Source organism: Procambarus clarkii, chromosome 40 (assembly GCF_040958095.1).
Source record: "Procambarus clarkii isolate CNS0578487 chromosome 40, FALCON_Pclarkii_2.0, whole genome shotgun sequence".
NCBI lineage: Eukaryota > Metazoa > Arthropoda > Malacostraca > Decapoda > Cambaridae > Procambarus > Procambarus clarkii.
In genome coordinates, this window is record NC_091189.1 from 28459101 (window position 1) to 28483910 (window position 24810).

At 47.1% G+C, this 24810-nt stretch overlaps 2 protein-coding genes across 3 annotated transcripts in view; both read left to right on the forward strand.

Annotated features, from left to right (window-relative positions):
* The first annotated feature begins 7892 nt into the window (after positions 1-7892).
* LOC138372852 (heat shock protein DDB_G0288861-like) lies at positions 7893-13392 on the forward strand. The gene is made up of 3 exons (XM_069338519.1): positions 7893-8050; positions 11745-11798; positions 12378-13392. The coding sequence occupies exons 1-3, from the start codon at positions 7893-7895 to the stop codon at positions 13390-13392; spliced, it is 1227 nt and encodes a 408-aa protein (XP_069194620.1).
* Positions 13393-14906: 1514 nt separating this feature from the next.
* The window catches only part of RanBPM (Ran-binding protein M), an 81864-nt gene continuing 71960 nt past the window's right edge, over positions 14907-24810 (forward strand). For both annotated transcript variants that reach the window (XM_045742127.2, XM_045742128.2), the window contains exon 1: positions 14907-15128. In XM_045742127.2, coding sequence (XP_045598083.1) covers positions 14939-15128 — 190 coding nt within the window. In that variant the 5' untranslated portion in view covers positions 14907-14938. The remainder of the gene's footprint in view (positions 15129-24810) is intronic.

Sequence of the window (24810 nt, forward strand, 5' to 3'; positions counted from 1 at the left end):
TGAGGTGTTCAGGCTCGCAGAGGTCAATATTAAAGTCCCCTGCGATAATTAGGTGGTTTTTGTTCAGTCTGTTATCAAGTATTAGATTTCTAAGGTTTGAGTTGAATTCGGACACATCAGTGTTAGGAATTCTATAAACTGCACCCACAGTCAGGACAGACTCGGCACCCTTGACTCTGAAGCTGGCGAAGATATACTCCCCATAGCAGTCTCTGGTTCTAATTTCTTTTAAGCATGTTAGTTCTTGGTGGTAGTAAAGAGCAGTACCACCACCTCTCTGAAGTTGACGACAGTTGTGAATTGCTGAGTAGTTAGGCATGTTAAAGAGCTGAGTAGTATCCTCTTTCAACCATGTTTCAGTAAGTATAATAAAAGAGAATTTGTTGTCAATAGCTTCAATCAAGGCACTAACATCATCGAAGTGTTTACCTAGGGATCTAACGTTCAAATTGATTACAGATTGATTGATATGACGTACTTCCTCCAAACACGCCAGAATGGCCTGCAGTTCAGCTTGTGTGAATGATATATAATTACTAAGCCGGAGTTCAATTATCCTGTCCACAGTCCCAAACTCCGTATATTCCCTTATTAGGACACCACACCCGGCCCTGCCATCCTCCGCCACCGACCCGTCGCAATATACATGTAAACTGTTGCCTCTTGGTAACCGAGATATCATGCTTCCATACAAACACCGTAATTGTCCCGGTTCATGATGAATCTTTTTCACCTTGAGGGGTACAATTTCGACGTCTATTTTCTGTACTTTCCAGGGAGCAGACATATTACACTGTCGAGAGGGTTTACAGCAGTCAAGTACGTCGTATTCCCTGAGGTCATGAGCTAATCCTCTCGTGTAGCGTGTCTCCCTCAGTTTCCTGGAAGTGTGTACGTCACTCAAGCAGGTCTGAACGCTCTCAAACAGCTTATCCCCTCCTTTCTCCGCATGAAACGAATAGATACTCTAGTGTTAATGTCACGGACTCTATCACACACACTCTGTAAATTTAATTCCATTCTCATTATTTCAATCATTGCATTTCTTTGACATCCAAGAATAATCCTCATAGCCTCGTTCTGTATCAGCTCTATTTTTTTAATTCTGCCTTGGCCTGTGTAAGACAAAACGGGTGCTGCGTAGTCTATCAGGGACCGAACAGTGCTTATGTATAACATCCGTAAGATAGGTACCCCAACACCTTTACCAGAAAAAGCCAGTGCTTTTAGAGGATGCAGACGGGCTTTACATAAGGTGCTGATATGATTTATTTCAGCATTTTTACTCTCACATGTGTATCCAACATACATGCCCAGATACTTGTACTTCTGAACACGGCTCAGTTCCACACCATTTAGAGTAAGTGTTATATTTCTTCGTTTCCTATACTCATATTTGGTTTTATCTGCATTTATAACTAAGCCTAACTTGTGACAGGTTGTACCAAGTATGTTAAGAGCAGTTTGAATTTTGTTCCCAGAAGTGCCTTGTATAAGAATGTCATCAGCATATATGATCGTCGTGACCCCTGGAGGATACATCTCTGATGCTAATCTGTTCATTAATACATTGAATAAGGTGGGACTTAATACTCCCCCTTGTGGGGTACGTAACTGAAACCTCCGTTCCTCAGACATGTATCCCTGGTAATACACCTGACCTTTTCTGCCTTGTAGATAATCCCTCATCCAGTGTAGCAATCTCCCTGTTATTCCCAGATTGGCTAATTCGTATAAGATTACTTCCCCATTGGCTTTATCAAATGCTCCTTGTAGATCAACAAAAACTCTACAATTGTCATCCACATTAGACAAAACACTTTAAGAGACAATCCGCAGTACTTTTGCCTTTGATAAAACCAAAGAGATTACTGGACATGTTATCACCTACAAGGTAGAGTAGCCTATTTAACAAAATCCTTTCCATCATTTTACAAAAGCAGGATATTAAGGAGACAGGTCTGTAGCCACCGTTTGACTTAGGGATAGGAATGATGACAGCCTCTTTCCATTTTCTTGGTAACTTTCCCTCTCTATAACTCATATTAAACAAATCAAGTAAGGGACTAGGTTTCATATCGGCTAAATAATTAAGTATGTCATACGTTACTCCATCTTTTCCCGGAGCAGTGGAGCTGCCACTTTTTATAGCATCCAGTAGCTCATCGTGAGTTATCTCAGTGCATGTTATAGATCTTGTATTTAAGGCACATAAAGTTACTCCATTTCTAATATTTTCCCATGACTCAATGGTGACTCTCGTGTCTGCAGGTAAGGACTCCATACCAGCAGCACTTGCCCATTTATCTACTAACTCATTAGCAACTTTCCCTGGATCTGAGTGAGCAATGAATTTGGTCTTACAACCCCTGATTTTGTTTACTGCTCTCCATATGTCTTTAAGGTTCTTAGTATTACCAATGGACTGAGCAAAGTCTTGCCAGTATCTGTCCCGCGCCTCCTTCCTCACCTGACTGCATTCCCTAGCCACTTCCAACATTGTATCTTTCTCTGCATCCCTCATTCCATTTTTTTAACCATTCTTTATGTGCACTCCGTAGCATTCTCTCCCACCCCTTGACTTGCTGATCATTGGAATATTTAAATTTCTTAGGTCCATGCGTCTTGCTTCCCCTGCCCCCGTTATTTTCCCTCTGTATTAATTTCTCTATGTTCTCGACCATGTCCTCGTAAAAACTATCAACGCAGAGCGGCGTGTATTGTTGATACCAATCTCCCATATTTTGAATAAAATAATTTTTCATATCTTTATTAATATTTAGCTTTTTCCTTTGAAAGTGGACTTGTTTTTTCCCCAGTGGTAATTCCACGTTCAAGGCAAAGTGGTCACTAAGTAGTTCCCGAACAACCCGAGCCTTCCCCATAATCCCCTGAGAGTTTAACATGCAGGCATAGTCAAGCCGTCCTCCCCTGATGTGAGTTGGTTCATTGTTTCCCAATAGACAGGTATCTGGATGATCTTGTAGAAACTGTAACCACTTGACCCCATTAGCATTAATACTACCCACTGTCCCAAGGCTTGTGTGCCGAGCATTAAGGTCCCCAATGACCAGTGAAGGATTAGTATAAATGCAGTCAGGTAAATAGTTAGCGTCGAAGCAGTTCCTGGATACATACAAATTAACTACAATAAATTCCCCTTCCCTTAATGATAATTTAACACAGACACTCTCTATACCTTGCGTTTTTTATGGCGGTTCAACTAACTCTGCTGGTATGGAGTTCTTAACATAAATCGACGTGCCTCTGATGTTATTTGCAGCGAAGAGGTGAAACCCTTTATAGCCATTTAATTTCAATAATCCTTCATTCCTATCCCCTGTCTCCTGGAGAGCTACAACATCAATATCATTTCCCATCACATAACAATGAACATCTGTAACCCTGTTTCTTAAACCATTAACATTCCATGACAACACTTTCAGTCTAGGGTGATCCATTATTAATCAGTTCACTGCCTAAGTCATCCCCAATAAGTTCACTAAATGATAGCCATACCTTGTATAACATCTCCCACCTCCTCCCAAGTTCACCAGTAAAAGCGACATTGCGATTCTCAAGAGATTTTTTCAGCCCTGTGACGTCCATTATTGGCCCAAATGATTCCTTTATTTTATGTGTAATTATAGGGTTCTTCCTTTCACTACGACTATCATCATTCACACACACTTCACTTTCCTTCATTTCATCACTCAATATTTCATTATTGCCCTCAACCACTATATCCTGATTATCCTTCACCGTTTTGTGATTTTCCTTGACCTCCTGAACGTTTAATTTCGCCTCGATGGACTCGATTCTCTGCCCAAGATTTCGGAGGAACTCACCAACTTTTCTAAGTTCAGCCCACACCTCCTTGACCATATCATTATGGCCCTCTTTCTGAGCCACAGTAGCCACTTCACTCACCGTTACACTGTCACTGCCGGAGTCCTGAGTGGTGGCGTGGCTGCTTGTTGCTTGAGCCTGCCTAAGTAAAGGTGACTCCTTTACCCACGCATTCGTCCGGTTCACTGGCACTGTTTGGGGCAGACTGTTTTGCTGTGCTCCCGGTGTCTGGGTAAGAGCTCTTGCTTGCTCTGTAACATTCACCGGCCGGGGAACATCCATACTCGGCCTCTTGCTACACACAGCCGAGCTCGCATTGTGAACACCTCCACAGTTGCAGCATCTGGGAACTATTTTCTCACCCAGATTCAGTCTGTTTCTACACACATTAGAGAGGTGAGACTTTCCGCAGAAACGACATCGTGGATCATGTTGACAGCTCCAGGATTTATGCCCCCATCTGCAGCATTTCAGGCATATTATGGGCTCTTCCACATACTTTGCTACATGCCTGTAGCCAGCCCCGGTGATGAACACTTTCTCGGGAACTTCACCTCTCACTAGAGCCACCACCTGACTCCTAGCTTCACCTTTAATAAGGTGACGCTTGGCCCACACAAATCGTTGGTCGTCGAGGATGAATTCGGGGTCTAGAATCTGAGGGTTTTTGTAGATAATTACCTTCGTCAGTTTCTCGTTCCCCTCCGGTATTTCCATAACAATTCCATCATGCAGGCGATGAGTCACAATAACGTGGCTGAAGTATGTTGACCAGACCACACACTAGAAATTGAAGGGACATTGTCGTCCCTTCAATTTCTAGTGTGTGGTCTGGTCAACAATTCCATCATATCCTTGCTGGGTAAGATACTCCACTGCCTCCATAGAACCTACCGTTAAGTAAGGTCTGTTTACACCTTCCTTCAGCAGGGGCTCGAACTTGCGGTGTTCTCTTCCAAGTCTGACTGTCCACAGCAGCTTCTGATGATAGGCCAGTGTGCATGAGGCAGGGAAGAGAAGCCTCCATCTCCGCTGACCCTCACCTTCCTAACATCGTTCCGTCCGTTCGTCGACACTGATTTGATCAGTCTCGGCGTCGTTCCTCATTCTCTTGTCGTTTCCACTATGCGTATCACTGTCAACACTACGCCTTGCATCCTGTCTTCTCCGTTTCTTCTGTTGCCTTGTTAGAGCTTCTTGAAACTCACCCTCCTCGACTGACTGGCGGCTTTCTGAGTCCATGTGGATATTGCCGTGGGAAGTATCCAGTTCTTCTGGTGACTGAGTCTCCATCTCAGTACCCAGCATGGGGGAGAGATGTGTAGAAGGCGATTAATGCTAGTCAGTCTCCTGTGTGTAGACTGAGCTAAACACCAATACCAACTTCACCCCTTGTCGCGGAGCAGGTACTTCTTGTAATTCAACTCCAAAGGTAGCCCCCGACGTTTACCCCGTCTGCGGGGGGGGGGGCTGAGGGTCATGCACCGTTGCAACCCGTTCTCGCACTTTCGTATAGTCAATATTGACTTATTAAATACGTTTATATGCGACATACTAGTTTACCTTGAAAAGCTTCATAGAAAACACTGACCTTACCTAACCTTCTTAGTATGTTAAGATAGCCATCTTATTGCTTCATAATTACAATTATTACTTAACCTATTATAGGTATAGGTTAAGTAATAATTGTAATTACGAAGCAATAAGATGCTTATCTTAATTTAACACTTTTCTGCCATTTCCACTTGGAATTACGGGCGGTTTAGATAAGCGCTTGTCGGATCACGACGTAAATTTTTGGACCGTGTTATAGTGGGTATTTACTACTCGATCGACTTGGGTTTGTATGAATATGTTTGCCATTAAATTTTCGTTTTCTCTAATAGGCACATGGCCTATTTGAGGAAAACGGCAATGTATTGTAACTTAGAGGAGAGACTATTGAGTTGGTGACACAACGAGGGTAATCGCCCACTCCACACACTCTTGTGTTGGCCGCGATCATGATTCTACATTTATATGCATATGTCTGTGTAGAGAATTTTATTCCGAACACTATACAAACAAAAAAAAAACGGTGTGAAACAAGTATAAACTTGAAAAAACATGAGCAAAGTAAAAACTTTTTACGCTCTCACGGGTACAAACACGCGTAAGATTTTATTCGCCGCAAATTTATTTGACGCTCTGTTGGCCAATTCTACCCATGTTCTTATAGAACTTTCTATTGCGAACACATTGCTATAAAAATAAAATACGTAGCTCGAGAAATAATGTCAGGACAGTGAAATAAGTATAAACTTTCAAAGCGCTGCATCACAACAGTGACGTCGCTGCTGAAATCACTGCTAACGCTTCGCCCAGTTCCCACACTCGTGCGGAACATAATTAGACATTGATAGGCATATGTCTGGGTGGGGAATTTTATTGCGAGTTCAGTGATATCAAAATAAGCGCTGTAGGATGACTGTGAGGCTGGCAACAAACGAAAGAGTATGAACATTTACTTCCTGTTTGGGTGTCATGGCGAGTCATCTTCGTGTTTATTTACTTCGTGGTGGGATAGTAAATGCTTTGGTGACATTTTATGCATATGATCTTGTAGAGAATTTTATTGCCAACGCATTGATACCAAAATGAAAAACGTAGCTCGAGAATTGATGTTAGGAGCGTGAAAAGATTATACACTTTTTTGTGTTTACGCTTGAGTGCCCAGAACGCCGCGCGCACAAGGCCCTTTTTTTCACGAGGGCAGCGCGCACTAAAGTGTAACATACTAAGAAGGTTAGGTAAGGTCGGTGTTTTCTATGAAGCTTTTAAAGGTAAACTAGTATGTTTAGTATGTCACATATGCACGTATTAAATAAGTCAATATTGACTGTAAGAAAGTGCGAGAATGGGTTGCTGCACCAGCCCGATACTCTTCAACCTCTTTGTCAACGACCTACCACTCCATATATGACAACACTATCATAACCCAATTTGCCGTCGAATTGGGTTAGACAACATCATACACATTATCACACCTAAATCTGCTAGGGTTTTGAAATGGTCAAAGGATTGGCAGATGCAGTTTAATGCTGATAAATGTAAAGTTCTGAGGTTAGGTAATGATGATAGAGTTACAAGATACGAGCTAGATGGTGTTGTGATTGCGAAGTCGGATTGCGAAAGGGATCTGGGAGTTATGATTAGTAAGAATTTAAAACAAAAGGATCAATGCATAAATGTTCGTAATAAGGCAAATCGGACACTTGGATTTATTAATCGCAGCGTTAGTAACAAGACACCTGGTGTGGTTCTCAAGCTATATCTTGCTCTAGTTAGGCCCCATTTAGATTATGCAGTTCAGTTTTGGTCGCCATATTATAGAATGGATATAAATTCACTTGAACGTGTCCAGCGTAGGATGACTAAGTTAATTCCCCAAATTAGAAATCTTTCATATGAAGAAAGATTAACAAAGCTTAAGTTGCATTCACTGGAAAGGCGAAGAGTTAGGGGTGACATGATAGAGGTTTACAAGTGGATGAATGGACATAACCGGGGGGATATTAATAGGGTATTAAAAGTATCAACACAGGACAGAACACGAAACAATGGATATAAATTGGATAAGTTTAGATTTAGGAAAGACTTGGGTAAATACTGGTTCAGTAACAGGGTTGTTGATTTGTGGAACCAATTGCCGCGTAACATTGTGGAGGTGGGGTCCCTCGATTGTTTCAAGCACGGGTTGGACAAGTATATGAGTGGGATTGGGTGGTTATAGAATAGGAGCTGCCTCGTATGGGCCAATAGGCCTTCTGCAGTTACCTTTGTTCTTATGTTCTTCTTCTTATGCTGGCCAGAAGGGTACGAAGCACGATGACGTGATCCGGAAGGTAAGAAAAGAACCGGCCAACACGAGGGGTTGGGAACAGGCGTGGAAGATAGTGACTAACCCAAGTCAAATGATGTTCTGCTCGATAGGCTGCCAGGTCAGCACACTGGGAGCCATTAATATTGGAGGCACTCTGACACGAGTCCAGAACTCTACTACGATGCTAGGATATGACATATCTCTGTTACTAAACTCCAATGAACACATCAACAAAAAGTCGTCGATGACCAAGAAGCAGCTCGCCAAGCTGTACCGCTTCCACCAGGCCCCACAACACGTGAAGCTACACCTCTACAGGATGCTGATCAGACCCATCCTGTAGTATCCGCACACGCCGCTCACACAAGCGTGTTCACAACAGAGCGTTGCGATGTGTGACTAACGTGTTGCTTACGGACAGGGTGAGCGCCGACAACCTACATACCAGATTGAAAATTGACCCGCTGAACATTCGCTTGCACAACCTCTCGTTCAAGCAGCTACACAAAATGAAAAGCATGCATCTACCCAACCGTGACGATCCTTTTGTGATACACAATACAACTATGAACTACCCGTCCAGCCCCACAGTTAGTTAGTTTAGTTCATTTATTATGCACCCCATACCCATCTTGTGGGCGGTAGTGGAAAGGGTTACAGAGGCACATAATGGGCTCAGGGACTGAACTCCACAATTCATTAAGCTAAGCAAGTTACAATCTTGATGAGCTAGTTATAAAAGTCAGTATAAGTCGTCACATCAACAATGGGTTCAAGATCGACCACAAGTCCCACAGGACAAGGATAATGTCCCTACAGCAAAAAGTACGAAGATATATACATGACAGGGCTTCCCAAGACCCAGAGTTTTGAGCAGCCTGCCAACCTAGGACGAGTGGGAACCACCAGCCCCATTTCTCACCCTAAGTCGCACTACCAGAAGAGTGAAGCCTAAAACATAAACCCCAGCTAGTCTATAGACAAACTACTGAGCTCAAACTGCAAATGCACAGCTCTCCGGGAATCAATGCGGCGAGCCGGCTGCACCCCATCATTATACAAAAAAGCGAGCACCACACAAATCATCACATCTCATATCACACAGGCTCAGGAACCTGTACACCTGTTGATTGACGGTTGAGAGGCGGGACCAAAGAGCCAGAGCTCAACCCCCGCAAGCACAACTAGGTGAGTACAACTAGGTGAGTACATCACCCCAAAACCACACCACAGTATCACCTCTCACCAAAATACCCAGAGTGGTTGGGCCACTTACCTGTTCTTCAACTCTCCATCTCCTAACACAAACCTCTTTCAAGTTTTCCTTCATCTTCATCCAATCCTTTCTCCCCCCCCTCTTAACAGCCCTATGGTCTTTAGCAGTGAAGTAGTGGAGCAGTCTACAGAATTCCTAACACTTATGTGTCTGAATTCAACTCTAACCTTAGAAATCTAATACTAGCTAACAGACTTAACAAAAACCAACTAATAATTTCGGGGGATTTGACCTCTGCGAGCCTGATAAGCCTCATGCTGTATGAATTCCTGCTTCCTCATACCCTTAATCACTAGACCTACTAGAATCCCTGATAGTACTGCCACAGCTCTTGACCACATCTGGACTAACATAACCTCTCCACTTACTTCAAGGATAATCACTGATAGGACCACAGACCATTACCCCACATTTCTCCTAACATTAATAAACCACTTTTAGATACAATGAAGATAAGCTTTAGGCTGCACAATGAAACTTCTATAAGCAATTTTATTGCTGCTGCTGCTAATATCAACTGGGAGAATGAATTAGGTAACATAAGGGACATCAACCTAGCAGTGCAAACATTTCTTCAGAAAACTCTGAGCCTCTATAACATGATAACAAACTCTGAGCCTCTATGATCTTTCTAAAATCATTTAACTAAGCAAGTTAAATGAATTGTGGGGTTCAATCCCTGAGCCCATTATGTGCCTCTGTAACCTTTTCCACTACCGCTCACAGGATGGGTATGGGGTGCATAATAAATTAAATAAGCTAAACTTTGGTGTAGAGCAATGCAAAGGCAGGAGCTAGAAATCTGGAGGCTTTTTTGTAAATTAGAGTTGGTATCTTAACAAGAGCACTTGTCATTGTTTTAAGAAAAAGGTTTATCCCACTAACATCAGTGGAACTCCAAACCTTTCCGGGTATTTAAAAAAAAAAGCGAGAGTAGCCCCAGTCCACAAATGTGGTGATCTCACTGATGTCAACAACTACAGACCTATATCAATTCTGCCAACCTTGTCAAAAATATTTGAAAAACCTCATGCAGCTTTACTCTTATCTAGCCAAACTCAATATACTTAGCTCTTGTCAATATGGCTTCAGACCTAAAAAAAAAGCATTAACGATGCACTTATTAGTATGATTAACTTGATACATACAGCTCTTGATAAAAATGAGTTCCCTGTTGGGTTATTTGTGGACCTGCGTAAGGCTTTTGACACTGTCAACCACCAAAACCTTCTTCTTAAATTACAACATTATGGAGTCAGAGGACACTCCCTGCAATATCTTCTATCAATAAAATATCAATCCATCACTCTTTGTAAAATCTCTTGTATGTATGTACCTTACCTAAATAAACATTTGATTTGATTTGATTTGATTTGATTCAGTCCTACCTTACTGACAGGCTCCAGTATGTTTCTGTGAATAATTCCATTTCTCCCACCCTACCCAATAACATTGGTGTTCCTCAGGGCAGCATACTTGCCCCTCTCCTCGTTCTCATCTACTTTAATGATCTTCCAAATGCCTCCCAACACCTCAACCCAATCTTATTTGCTGACGACACAACCTTCATTTACTCCAGTCCTGACCCTCTTGCTCTGAATGTTACAGTGAATACTGAACTAAATAAAGTCCATCTTTGGCTAACTGCTAACACACTCACCCTCAACATTGACAAAACTTTCTGTTTTGTTTGGTAATAAATCCTCAAATCAAATTAATCTAAAAATAAACAATATCCAAATTACTAACAAAGTTGATGGTAAATTCCTTGGTGTCCTCATCGATAACAAGCTGAATTTCCAGGGACACATTCTAAATATAGCAAAAAAAGTTTCTAAAACTGTTGGCATTCTTTCTAAGATCAGATATTATGTATCTTGCCCTGCCCTGGTGACTCTCTATTACTCTCTCATCTATCCTTATCTCAACTATGGTATTTGTGCTTGGGGTTCTACTACCCAAAATCATTTATGTCCTCTAATCACCCAATACAAAGCTGCTGTTAGGACAATATCTAACTCTGACCCCAGACAGTACTCGGTACCCTTACTCAAATCTTTGAGTATGTTAGATATTAAGTCACTGCACATCCTCTCTTGTGTACTCTATATATTTAAAACTTTGAATTGTAATGTCAATCCTGACCTTAAAAGCTTCCTAGAAGGTTGTAACAGAACCCATGAGCACCACACCAGAAACAAATACCTATTTGATATTCCAAGAGTACGACTTAGTCAAACTAGAAATGCTCTACAAATCAAGGGACCCAGAATGTGGAATGACCTTCCCAACCATGTTAAAGACTGTACCTCTCCCAACCAGTTTAAGAGAACAACTAAGTACTACCTAATTAACTCCCTGTAACCTACCTTACCCTCAATTGTCAACCAATGTCTTGCTGTTTTAAACAATGCTGTTTGTTGACCAACTTGAATAATTGCTATTTTCTGCCATGTTCCCCGCCTTGTGTATATTCATTTTTTCAACACAATTTATACTTTAAGCTCAATTACTATTAAGTTTTAATTGTGCGGCCTCACGATAGGCCTCACGATCTCGACCTCACGAAACTAACCTCAAGATAGTCTAAGTGGGGTTTTTCCCCACACCTTGCCCGAAACGCTATGCGTATTAGTAGCTTTAAGTATTGTATGTACTACCTCTATCTTTAAATCCAACATTGTGTTTGTAACTCATCTATGTATGTAATTTTACTTGAATAAACATTTGAATTTGAATTTTGAATTTTTGATTCAGATTCGGAGTCAAGCGTACCTTTGACTTTAAGGAAAAGAAGGTAGTTATTCGACTGTATAAATCTCTGGTGCTGATCACTTAGTTTATTGTATCCAAGCAATGAGAGGTCATCTTCAGAAAGACATGGAGAAGCTCTGGAGAAGGTGCAACACCGGGCGACAAATATAATTCCGGAGTTAAGTCACCCCCCATACCAGGAACAGTTGAGGGCCACAGGGCGAACATTGCAAGGCAGGCGTGACAGGGCGGATTTCATCAAAACTTTTAACATTCTGGACGATTTGGATGATATTGTTCCAGACATCCAGCCGGCCACAGTCAGCAACCATCCACCCGGCCCGAGTCAGCAACCATCCAGCCGGCCAGAGTCAACAACCATCCAGCCGGCTAGAGTCAGCAACCATCCATAGTCAGCAGCCGGCCAGAGTCAGCAACCATCCAGCCGGCCAGAGTCAGCAACCATCCAGAGTCAGTAACCATCCATAGTCAGCAACCATCCAGCCGGCCAGTCAGCAACCATCCAGCCGGCCAGAGTCAGCAACCATCCATAGTCAGCAACCATCCAGCCGGCCAGTCAGCAACCATCCAGCCGGCCAGAGTCAGCAACCATCCATAGTCAGCAACTATCCATAGTCAGCAGGCCAGTCAGCAACCATCCAGCAGGCCAGAGTCAGCAACCATCCAGCAGGCCAGAGTCAGCAACCATCCAGCAGGCCAGAGTCAGCAACCATTCAGCCGGCCAGTCAGCAACCATCCAGCAGGCCAGAGTCAGCAACCATTCAGCCGGCCAGAGTCAGCAACCATCCAGCAGGCCAGAGTCAGCAACCATCCAGCAGGCCAGAGTCAGCAACCATTCAGCCGGCCAGAGTCAGCAACCATCAAGCCGGCCAGAGTCAGCAACCATTCAGCCGGCCAGAGTCAGCAACCATTCAGCCGGCCAGAGTCAGCAACCATCCAGCCGGCCAGAGTCAGCAACCATCCAGCCGGCCAGAGTCAGCAACCATTCAGCCGGCCAGTCAGCAACCATCCAGCCGGCCAGAGTCAGCAACCATCCAGCCGGCCAGAGTCAGCAACCATTCAGCCGGCCAGTCAGCAACCATCCAACCGGCCAGAGTCAGCAACCATCCAGCACGCCAGAGTCAGCAACCATCCAGCCGGCCAGAGTCAGCAACCATCCAGCCGGCCAGAGTCAACAATCAGCCCTGGTCAGAGTCAGCAACCATCCAGCCGGCCAGAGTCAGCAACCATCCAGCCGGCCAGAGTCAGCAACCATTCAGCCGGCCAGTCAGCAACCATCCAGCCGGCCAGAGTCAGCAACCATCCAGCAGGCCAGAGTCAGCAACCATCCAGCAGGCCAGAGTCAGCAACCATCCAGCCGGTCAGAGTCAGCAACCATTCAGCCGGCCAGAGTCAGCAACCATCCAGCAGGCCAGAGTCAGCAACCATCCAGCAGGCCAGAGTCAGCAACCATCCAGCAGGCCAGAGTCAGCAACCATCCAGCAGGCCAGAGTCAGCAACCATCCAGCAGGCCAGAGTCAGCAACCATCCGGCCGGCCACAGACAACAATCAGCCCTGGTCAGGAACAGACAGCCACCCCTGTACACAGCCGTAGAACACTCTGAACTGTTCCAGTACCGCGATAAATGATGTTGTTGTTATAGATTCAGCTACTCGGAACAAGTTCCAAGTAGCACGGGCTACGGTGAGCCCGTAGTGGACTTACCTGGCACAGGAGCGGTGGTGACGCATTAAATATGCATGGTCCTGGTTACATAGCGTGGCGGTGGTTGTGTGACGTCACTCCCAGCCTAACTACAAGGTCAGGAGAGGTCAAGCACCTTGCGGAGGGCGACCTTGGGGGTGTCACTAACCCCCTCACCCAAACACCCTAACTCTCAAGTGCTTCAACCTTGACTTTTCATGATGATATATACTTTGAAAGATCTTTTGTGATAGATATTAAACGTACACCCTTGGTATATATGTCTATATGGTGCAGTATGGTGCAGGAAGAGTGGCTCCGTCCTCGCCTCACACGGATATAGTGAAGGTTATAGCCTAACTGTTTTTGTACCAGGGATATACGTCGCTTGTATTGTGAGCGGCACATTGGTGCGTTACCCCAATATTAACCTAACTATATATATTTTCCTACCCGAAACGCTGCGCGTATTAGTTGCTTTACAAGATTGTAATTACTATATTATGTATCCTCACAATCCCAATGTACCTTCTTGTATATATATAAATAAATAAATAAATAAATAAATAAATAAATAAATAAATATATATATATATATATATATATATATATATATATATATATATATATATATATATATATATATATATATATATAGCGTTGAAATTATATTGGCAATTTCTAAGTCGAGTGAATGAGATAAAACATATATAATGTGATATTATAAAGAATATAAATATACATATAGCAAGATATACTAAAAGACCCAGGAGTTCTATTAACCTGTTAATATTCCCTCTCAGAGTAAAAGTCTAGTTCTATAAATAGTAGTGTGACGGCACAATAATATACACACACAAAGGCTTTGGCACAGCTTAGACGACGTATGAGGAAGCCTAGTTCACATAGGCCAATAATAGGCCTATATGCATCTTTCCATGCGTCTTTAAGATCGCTGTGTGAATTTGTGGATATTTTTGTATTACTTGAAGACGTAAATGAGAGATGAGTTGCGTGGGTGTAGAGATGAGGGTGACTGGTGAGTGTGGGCTTATGTCTCAGGGTCGAATTATGTAATAGATTCTCTACCTCATTTTGTACTTGCTCAACACTTTCAGAAATAAATTAACGTGAATATGATTATTTGTCTAAAACAGGACGCAACAAAAGGTATTTTTTTACTCATTATCTTTGCTGATAAAGACATTTTGCACAATAACCTTGTCCTGCGCCGCCCAGCAAACTTTTAAATAGCGCGCCTTACACACAGGAGTGCAAAATTAATTATTTGTTTAATTACTAAAAAAAAAACAAATACTGTACGCTATTCAACGTCAATTAAATCTATATACTCAAAGTAATAATATGGCATGTGAATAACTCGTCTTTACAGACACCCAGGCGATGTTACTTAATTTTATAATACTTATGTGATGACTTGGATTTCAAGACTGGCAGGGAATATTATTGGAATGGCAGTAACTGGTGAAAATGGCGACAAGTAGTGGAAGGTGTAGCGTCGAGCCGCCACTTTACGGGCCTCACAGTGGACAGGACCCCATTAAGGCATTATATCCCATGGTGAATGAAGACGAGACACCTCTTCCCAGATGCTGGAGTAGTAAAGACAAATACAGTTTCATTGGTTTATCACAAAATAATCTCAGAGTTCACTATAAGGGTAAGTGACTCTGCTCCTGTCTTTGTTTATATTGATATTGGGGGTTCGGGTGGTTCGTGGAGGGCGTCCAGGGCCTTCCAGGAAGGTGGCGTGGGGAGAGGAGTCCTGGCTGCGGGTTGTGGTGAGAGGTGAGGGCTGTGAGGGCCCCAGGAGGGAAGATATTGAGGCGTAATGAGGAGGGTGCGAGTCCTTTGTTTGTGTTTTTGGTGCGATCAGCTGATTGCGACGCACAGTAGTGGAGAGGCTGGTGAGGCCCTCACCACTCTCCCCGAGGCCCTCACCACTCTCCCTGAGGCCCTCACCACTCTCCCTGAGGCCCTCACCACTCTCCCTGAGGCCCTCACCACTCTCCCTGAGGCCCTCACCACTCTCCCTGAGGCCCTCACCACTCTCCCTGAGGCCCTCACCACTCTCCCTGAGGCCCTCACCACTCTCCCTGAGGCCCTCACCACTCTCCCTGAGGCCCTCACCACACTCCCTGAGGCCCTCACCACTCTCCCTGAGGCCCTCACCACACTCCCTGAGGCCCTCACCACACTCCCTGAGGCCCTCACCACACTCCCTGAGGCCCTCACCACACTCCCTGAGGCCCTCACCACACTCCCTGAGGCCCTCACCACTCTCCCTGAGGCCCTCACCACTCTCCCTGAGGCCCTCACCACACTCCCCGAGGCCCTCACCACACTCCCTGAGGCCCTCACCACACTCCCTGAGGCCCTCACCACTCTCCCTGAGGCCCTCACCACACTCCCCGAGGCCCTCACCACACTCCCCGAGGCCCTCACCACTCTCCCTGAGGCCCTCACCACTCTCTCTGAGGTCCTCACCACACTCCCTGAGGCCCTCACCACTCTCCCAGAGGCCCTCACCACACTCCCCGAGGCCCTCACCACACTCCCCGAGGCCCTCACCACTCTCCCTGAGGCCCTCACCACTCTCCCTGAGGCCCTCACCACTCTCCAGGAGGCCCTCACCACACTCCCCGAGGCCCTCACCACACTCCCCGAGGCCCTCACCACACTCCCCGAGGCCCTCACCACACTCCCCGAGGCCCTCACCACACTCCCCGAGGCCCTCACCACACTCCCCGAGGCCCTCACCACACTCCCCGAGGCCCTCACCACACTCCCCGAGGCCCTCACCACACTCCCCGAGGCCCTCACCACTCTCCCCGAGGCCCTCACCACTCTCCCCGAGGCCCTCACCACTCTCCCCGAGGCCCTCACCACTCTCCCCGAGGCCCTCACCACTCTCCCCGAGGCCCTCACCACTCTCCCCGAGGCCCTCACCACTCTCCCCGAGGCCCTCACCACTCTCCCCGAGGCCCTCACCACTCTCCCCGAGGCCCTCACCACTCTCCCCGAGGCCCTCACCACTCTCCCCGAGGCCCTCACCACTCTCCCCGAGGCCCTCACCACTCTCCCCGAGGCCCTCACCACACTCCCCGAGGCCCTCACCACACTCACTTGAGGCCCTCACCACTCTCCCCGAGGCCCTCGCCACACTCACTTGAGGCCCTCGCCACTCTCCCCGAGGCCCTCGCCACTCTCCCCGAGGCCCTCGCCACTCTCCCCGAGGCCCTCGCCACTCTCCCCGAGGCCCTCGCCACTCTCCCCGAGGCCCTCGCCACTCTCCCCGAGGCCCTCGCCACTCTCCCCGAGGCCCTCGCCACTCTCCCCGAGGCCCTCGCCACTCTCCCCGAGGCCCTCGCCACTCTCCCCGAGGCCCTCGCCACTCTCCCCGAGGCCCTCGCCACTCTCCCCGAGGCCCTCGCCACTCTCCCCGAGGCCCTCGCCACTCTCCCCGAGGCCCTCGCCACTCTCCCCGAGGCCCTCGCCACTCTCCCCGAGGCCCTCGCCACTCTCCCCGAGGCCCTCGCCACACTCCCCGAGGCCCTCGCCACACTCCCCGAGGCCCTCGCCACACTCCCCGAGGCCCTCGCCACACTCCCCGAGGCCCTCGCCACACTCCCCGAGGCCCTCGCCACACTCCCCGAGGCCCTCGCCACACTCCCCGAGGCCCTCGCCACACTCCCCGAGGCCCTCGCCACACTCCCCGAGGCCCTCGCCACAGTCTCTATTGGCACTCGCCATTCACACTGATGCCCTCGCCAATAACCCTCATGCCCTCACCATGTCACGCACCCACACAAATGTCTTCACTGTTGCCCCTCATACCCTCGCCATTTAACAGTAGCTAATGTCCTCGTGCATTCGTCAGGCTCCCTCGTGCATTCGTCAGGCTCCCTCGTGCATTCGTCAGGCTCCCTCGTGCATTCGTCAGGCTCCCTCGTGCATTCGTCAGGCTCCCTCGTGCATTCGTCAGGCTCCCTCGTGCATTCGTCAGGCTCCCTCGTGCATTCGTCAGGCTCCCCCGTGCATTCGTCAGGCTCCCTCGTGCATTCGTCAGGCTCCCCCGTGCTGTCGTCAGGCTCCCCCGTGCTGTCGTCAGGCTCCCCCGTGCTGTCGTCAGGCTCCCCCGTGCTGTCGTCAGGCTCCCCCGTGCTGTCGTCAGGCTCCCCCGTGCTGTCGTCAGGCTCCCCCGTGCTGTCGTCAGGCTCCCCCGTGCTGTCGTCAGGCTCCCCCGTGCTGTCGTCAGGCTCCCCCGTGCTGTCGTCAGGCTCCCCCGTGCTGTCGTCAGGCTCCCCCGTGCTGTCGTCAGGCTCCCCCGTGCTGTCGTCAGGCTCCCCCGTGCTGTCGTCAGGCTCCCCCGTGCTGTCGTCAGGCTCCCCCGTGCTGTCGTCAGGCTCCCCCGTGCTGTCGTCAGGCTCCCCCGTGCTGTCGTCAGGCTCCCCCGTGCTGTCGTCAGGCTCCCCCGTGCTGTCGTCAGGCTCCCCCGTGCTGTCGTCAGGCTCCCCCGTGCTGTCGTCAGGCTCCCCCGTGCTGTCGTCAGGCTCCCCCGTGCATTCGTCAGGCTCCCTCGTGCATTCGTCAGGCTCCCTCGTGCATTCGTCAGGCTCCCTCGTGCATTCGTCAGGCTCCCTCGTGCATTCGTCAGGCTCCCTCGTGCTGTCGTCAGGCTCCCCCGTGCATTCGTCAGGCTCCCCCGTGCATTCGTCAGGCTCCCCCGTGCATTCGTCAGGCTCCCCCGTGCTGTCGTCAGGCTCCCCCGTGCTGTCGTCAGGCTCCCCCGTGCTGTCGTCAGGCTCCCCCGTGCTGTCGTCAGGCTCCCCCGTGCTGTCGTCAGGCTCCCCCGTGCTGTCGTCAGGCTCCCCCGTGCTGTCGTCAGGCTCCCCCGTGCTGTCGTCAGGCTCCCCCGTGCTGTCGTCAGGCTCCCCCGTGCTGTCGTCAGGCTCCCCCGTGCTGTCGTCAGGCTCCCCCGTGCATTCGTCAGGCTACCTCGTGCTGTCGTCAGGCTCCCTCGTGCATTCGTCAGGCTCCCTCGTGCATTCGTCAGGCTCCCTCGTGCATTCGTCAGGCTCCCTCGTGCATTCGTCAGGCTCCCTCGTGCTGTCGTCAGGCTCCCTCGTGCATTCGTCAGGCTCCCTCGTGCAGTCGTCAGGCTCCCTCGTGCAGTCGTCAGGCTCCCTCGTGCAGTCGTCAGGCTCCCTCGTGCAGTCGTCAGGCTCCCTCGTGCAGTCGTCAGGCTCCCTGGTGCAGTCGTCAGGCTCCCAGGTGCAGTCGTCAGGCTCCCTGGTGCAGTCGTCAGGCTCCCCCGTGCAGTCGTCAGGCTCCCCCGTGCATTCGTCAGGCTCCCCCGTGCATTCGTCAGGCTCCCCCGTGCAGTCGTCAGGCTCCCCCGTGCAGTCGTCAGGCTCCCCCGTGCATTCGTCAGGCTCCCCCGTGCATTCGTCAGGCTCCCTCGTGCATTCGTCAGGCTCCCCCGTGCTGTCGTCAGGCTCCCCCGTGCTGTCGTCAGGCTCCCCCGTGCTGTCGTCAGGCTCCCCCGTGCTGTCGTCAGGCTCCCCCGTGCTGTCGTCAGGCTCCCCCGTGCTGTCGTCAGGCTCCCCCGTGCTGTCGTCAGGCTCCCCCGTGCTGTCGTCAGGCTCCCCCGTGCTGTCGTCAGGCTCCCCCGTGCTGTCGTCAGGCTCCCCCGTGCTGTCGTCAGGCTCCCCCGTGCTGTCGTCAGGCTCCCCCGTGCTGTCGTCAGGCTCCCCCGTGCTGTCGTCAGGCTCCCCCGTGCTGTCGTCAGGCTCCCCCGTGCTGTCGTCAGGCTCCCCCGTGCTGTCGTCAGGCTCCCCCGTGCTGTCGTCAGGCTCCCCCGTGCTGTCGTCAGGCTCCCCCGTGCTGTCGTCAGGCTCCCCCGTGCTGTCGTCAGGCTCCCCCGTGCTGTCGTCAGGCTCCCCCGTGCTGTCGTCAGGCTCCCCCGTGCTGTCGTCAGGCTCCCCCGTGCTGTCGTCAGGCTCCCCCGTGCAGTCGTCAGGCTCCCCCGTGCTGTCGTCAGGCTCCCCCGTGCAGTCGTCAGGCTCCCTCGTACCCATGCTCACCGCCTTTGCCTGAAACCCTCACACCCTCCTTACCACATTTCATTTTTATATCTAGTAGGGGTATTGGAGACCTTTCCTCTGCATATGCCATTTTAGGCTTACAGTAGTTGAGAAGATCCAAATCCACCAAACATTTGTGACTACAAGCCACCATTTTTGTTATGGTAAATGTAGTGTGTAAACTAGTGTTTTTAATAACCTTGGCCTTGTAGTCTTGCATACAATTGAAATCTTTCGTCCATGTGAACCATTTGCATTAACGTTTGTTTAGCCAAAATTTGTACTGACATTTGTATAGTTTTCTGCTAATCTTACTGCCTGGAAGAGTTTCCTCTAGTACATAAGCCAATGCTTAAGATTCCATGCTTCTCTACACCTAGTCAGTTTCTTAGAATTAGAGCCATTTTCAAGATGTCCAAGATGTATATTTTTGTCAACAGTACGATACTATTACTTTTATCTCACCTAATCACTTTACTGGTCAGTAGAGCAACAACTCTTAATTCTTACAGGGTCAGCATTTGAACCCTGATAGTCCAAGTGGTTGGTCACCATTCCTTCACCTCATCTTCATATCCCAGTTCCTTGCCTTCATATAGGGTTCATTCTCGACTCGCAGTCGGGAATTCCACGTTCGAAATCTGGGTGGGACACACATAGTTGCGTACATTTCCTATCACCTAATGGCCCATGTTCAAGAGTTAGTCGGCTTGTTGTGGGGTTGCATCCTGTGGAGGGTCAGTAGTTTAACCTTGGGGGTGACCTCGATATAAGCTTAACATGTATATATACACTATCTGCCTGTTCCCCAACACAATGAATTATTATCACTGTATTATTTTCTATACTGTATAGTCCTACTTGCTTTCAAATTTCTCCTCATAATTACTTAACCCATATTTACTATGTCTTGACTAATTTATTCTCCTTCAAATTCTGAAGTTTTAAAGATAAATGGATAGAAATGCAGTACTACTGTCAGGTTGTAATCTTGTACCATTTATAATACAGTACTGTACTGTCTAAATAAAGCCTAAATAAAGTAAATTAATTAAGAAAAAATGATATTTTCTAGTAAAGGCAAAATAATAATAAATCTTAGACATAATTGAGGTTGTGTTAGTGACTCTGGGTTAGTTTTTATTTCACATACAGTACCTGTGAAAGGTTGTGGCCTGTGAAAGCTCGGGTCCTGCAAAAGCTCAGGTCCATAAGAACATAAGAACATAAGAACAAAGGTAACTGCAGAAGGCTTATTGGCCCATACGAGGCAGCTCCTATTCTATAACCACCCAATCCCACTCATATACTTGTCCAACCCGTGCTTGAAACGATCGAGGGACCCCACCTCCACAATGTTACGCGGCAATTGGTTCCACAAATCAACAACCCTGTTACTGAACCAGTATTTACCCAAGTCTTTCCTAAATCTAAACTTATCCAATTTATATCCATTGTTTCGTGTTCTGTCCTGTGTTGATACTTTTAATACCCTATTAATATCCCCCCGGTTATGTCCATACATCCACTTGTAAACCTCTATCATGTCACCCCTAACTCTTCGCCTTTCCAGTGAATGCAACTTAAGCTTTGTTAATCTTTCTTCATATGAAAGATTTCTAATTTGGGGAATTAACTTAGTCATCCTACGCTGGACACGTTCAAGTGAATTTATATCCATTCTATAATATGGCGACCAAAACTGAACTGCATAATCTAAATGGGGCCTAACTAGAGCAAGATATAGCTTGAGAACCACACCAGGTGTCTTGTTACTAACGCTGCGATTAATAAATCCAAGTGTCCGATTTGCCTTATTACGAACATTTATGCATTGATCCTTTTGTTTTAAATTCTTACTAATCATAACTCCCAGATCCCTTTCGCAATCCGACTTCGCAATCACAACACCATCTAGCTCGTATCTTGTAACTCTATCATCATTACCTAACCTCAGAACTTTACATTTATCAGCATTAAACTGCATCTGCCAATCCTTTGACCATTTCAAAACCCTATCTAGATCAACTTGAAGTGATAGTGAGTCCTCCTCCGAATTAATTTCCCTACCGATTTTCGTATCATCGGCAAATTTGCAAATGTTGCTACTCAAACCTGAATCTAAATCATTTATATATATTATAAACAACAGAGGTCCCAGGACAGAGCCTTGAGGCACTCCACTTACAACATTTTCCCACTCTGACTTGATTCCATTTATACTAACTCTCTGTTTCCTTTGGTATAGCCATGCCCTAATCCAGCTTAATATAGCACCCCCAATACCATGAGACTCTATTTTTTTAATCAGTCTTTCATGTGGCACTGTATCAAAAGCTTTGCTAAAGTCAAGGTATACAACATCGCAATCCTTACCACTATCAACTGCCTCAACAATGCTAGAATAAAAAGATAACATGTTTTGATCGTTCATGTATTGTTTCAGTAGTCCAATCTTCCAGAAATTTTAGGGTTTCCTTTATGTTAATTTTTGAGCTTTAAAAGACACATTGTGCATTAAGGAAACTTTTTTACTTGGAAGTTATGTTTTGAGTCTACTATATTTAACTTTAGAAGCCTATCCAATATCCATATTGAAATGGATTCTGCACTTTCTTGTGGGCAAAATAACAAAAGTGGCTAATACTGTACACATATAGTACCTTTGGTTTCCCCTACACTAACATGTGTATCAAAGAAAAAAGTGCAAGAGCTCAGAGAGACCAATCATTCTGGTCCGAGCCTAAATATTATGTAAACACGGTGTCTGTGCCTCTTGTTGCCGACTTTGGTCTGTGCTTGTGTAGAATATACGTATTATGGCTGGTAACCTACATTGGGTTGACCCATATCTGGTGGATGTGCAAGACACAAAACACATCACTGTATACTGTACCATAAAGGGTAATCACAGTTGCAGACATGTACCATAAAGGGTAATCACAGTTGCAAACATGCACCATAAAGGGTAATCACAGTTGCAGACATGCACCATAAAGGGTAATCACAGTTGCAGACATGCACCATAAAGGGTAATCACAGTTGCAAACATGCACCATAAAGGGTAATCACAGTTGCAGACATGTACCATAAAGGGTAATCACAGTTGCAGACATGCACCATAAAGGGTAATCACAGTTGCAGACATGCACCATAAAGGGTAATCACAGTTGCAGACATGCACCATAAAGGGTAATCACAGTTGCAGACATGCACCATAAAGGGTAATCACAGTTGCAGACATGTACCATAAAGGGTAATCACAGTTGCAAACATGCACCATAAAGGGTAATCACAGTTGCAGACATGTACCATAAAGGGTAATCACAGTTGCAAACATGCACCATAAAGGGTAATCACAGTTGCAGACATGCACCATAAAGGGTAATCACAGTTGCAGACATGCACCATAAAGGGTAATCACAGTTGCAGACATGCACCATAAAGGGTAATCACAGTTGCAGACATGCACCATAAAGGGTAATCACAGTTGCAAACATGCACCATAAAGGGTAATCACAGTTGCAGACATGCACCATAAAGGGTAATCACAGTTGCAGACATGCACCATAAAGGGTAATCACAGTTGCAAACATGCACCATAAAGGGTAATCACAGTTGCAGACATGTACCATAAAGGGTAATCACAGTTGCAGACATGCACCATAAAGGGTAATCACAGTTGCAGACATGTACCATAAAGGGTAATCACAGTTGCAGACATGCACCATAAAGGGTAATCACAGTTGCAGACATGCACCATAAAGGGTAATCACAGTTGCAAACATGTACCATAAAGGGTAATCACAGTTGCAAACATCCTTATGTTTGTTTACATCTACATCTAGATGAAAATCTACATTGATTGTTTAAATCTACATCAATTTCATAAAGGTTTTGATCTTCGGTACTTTACTGTTTAGCAAACTTTCAATGCTTGTGTGGCATCAGTTATAACTGACCACCAGACACAACCGAGGCCTTTTGGTATAATAATTTAATTCTCGTTGTCGGAGATAGGAAGCCTATACTTAGGTTCATCGTGGTCCTCCAAGAGTCTAGGCCAAAGAATGACCTCCCCTCTTCTGGTTTCCTCCCACAACAGTTGCCTAACTCCCATGTACCTATTTACTGCTGGGAACTGAGGTATCAGCTGTAAAGCTCCCTTTAGGCTAAATACTGACCTTCCCCAGGATGCAACCCATAACAGTTGTTTAACTCCTGTGTAACTATTTACTGCTAGGTGAACAGAGCGTCACACAAAAGGAAACTTTTCCAATCGTTTGGCCCACCTAGAGATTAAACCCACGTCCCTTGGTTGTGAGGAGAGTTGTCACTGTTGCTTCACCTGGTGCTGTGTGTTGGTCACTGTTGCTTCACCTGGTGCTGTGTGATGGTCACTGTTGCTTCACCTGGTGCTGTGTGATGGTCACTGTTGCTTCACCTGGTGCTGTGTGATGGTCACTGTTGCTTCACCTGGTGCTGTGTGTTGGTCACTGTTGCTTCACCTGGTGCTGTGTGATGGTCACTGTTACTTCACCTGGTGCTGTGTTGGTCACTGTTGCTTCACCTGGTGCTGTGTGTTGGTCACTGTTGCTTCACCTGGTGCTGTGTGTTGGTCACTGTTGCTTCACCTGGTGCTGTGTGTTGGTCACTGTTGCTTCACCTGGTGCTGTGTGTTGGTCACTGTTGCTTCACCTGGTGCTGTGTGTTGGTCACTGTTGCTTCACCTGGTGCTGTGTGTTGGTCACTGTTGCTTCACCTGGTGCTGTGTGTTGGTCACTGTTGCTTCACCTGGTGCTGTGTGTTGGTCACTGTTGCTTCACCTGGTGCTGTGTGTTGGTCACTGTTGCTTCACCTGGTGCTGTGTGTTGGTCACTGTTGCTTCACCTGGTGCTGTGTGTTGGTCACTGTTGCTTCACCTGGTGCTATGTGTTGGTCACTGTTGCTTCACCTGGTGCTATGTGTTGGTCACTGTTGCTTCACCTGGTGCTGTGTGTTGGTCACTGTTGCTTCACCTGGTGCTGTGTGTTGGTCACTGTTGCTTCACCTGGTGCTGTGTGTTGGTCACTGTTGCTTCACCTGGTGCTATGTGTTGGTCACTGTTGCTTCACCTGGTGCTGTGCCTGTCACCAATACTGTACCTAGCATTCCGCTGGAAAATGTTATCCTGATAGCATACAGAATGTGACAATGGTCCAGTTTAATTGTGTGGTTGTTATTGACACTTGTACAGGTTTATTATTTTTATTAAGG

What these genes read in the sequence shown, in the direction of transcription:
- LOC138372852 (XM_069338519.1), top strand. Translation starts at nt 7,893, where the DNA reads ATGCTAGGATATGACATATCTCTGTTACTAAACTCCAATGAACACATC. An exon ending in ATGCTGATCAGACCCATCCT is followed by an intron (nt 8,051 to 11,744) that starts GTAGTATCCGCA and finishes TTTTTGATTCAG; the next exon opens with ATTCGGAGTCAAGCGTACCT. An exon ending in AAGAAGGTAGTTATTCGACT is followed by an intron (nt 11,799 to 12,377) that starts GTATAAATCTCT and finishes AACTATCCATAG; the next exon opens with TCAGCAGGCCAGTCAGCAAC.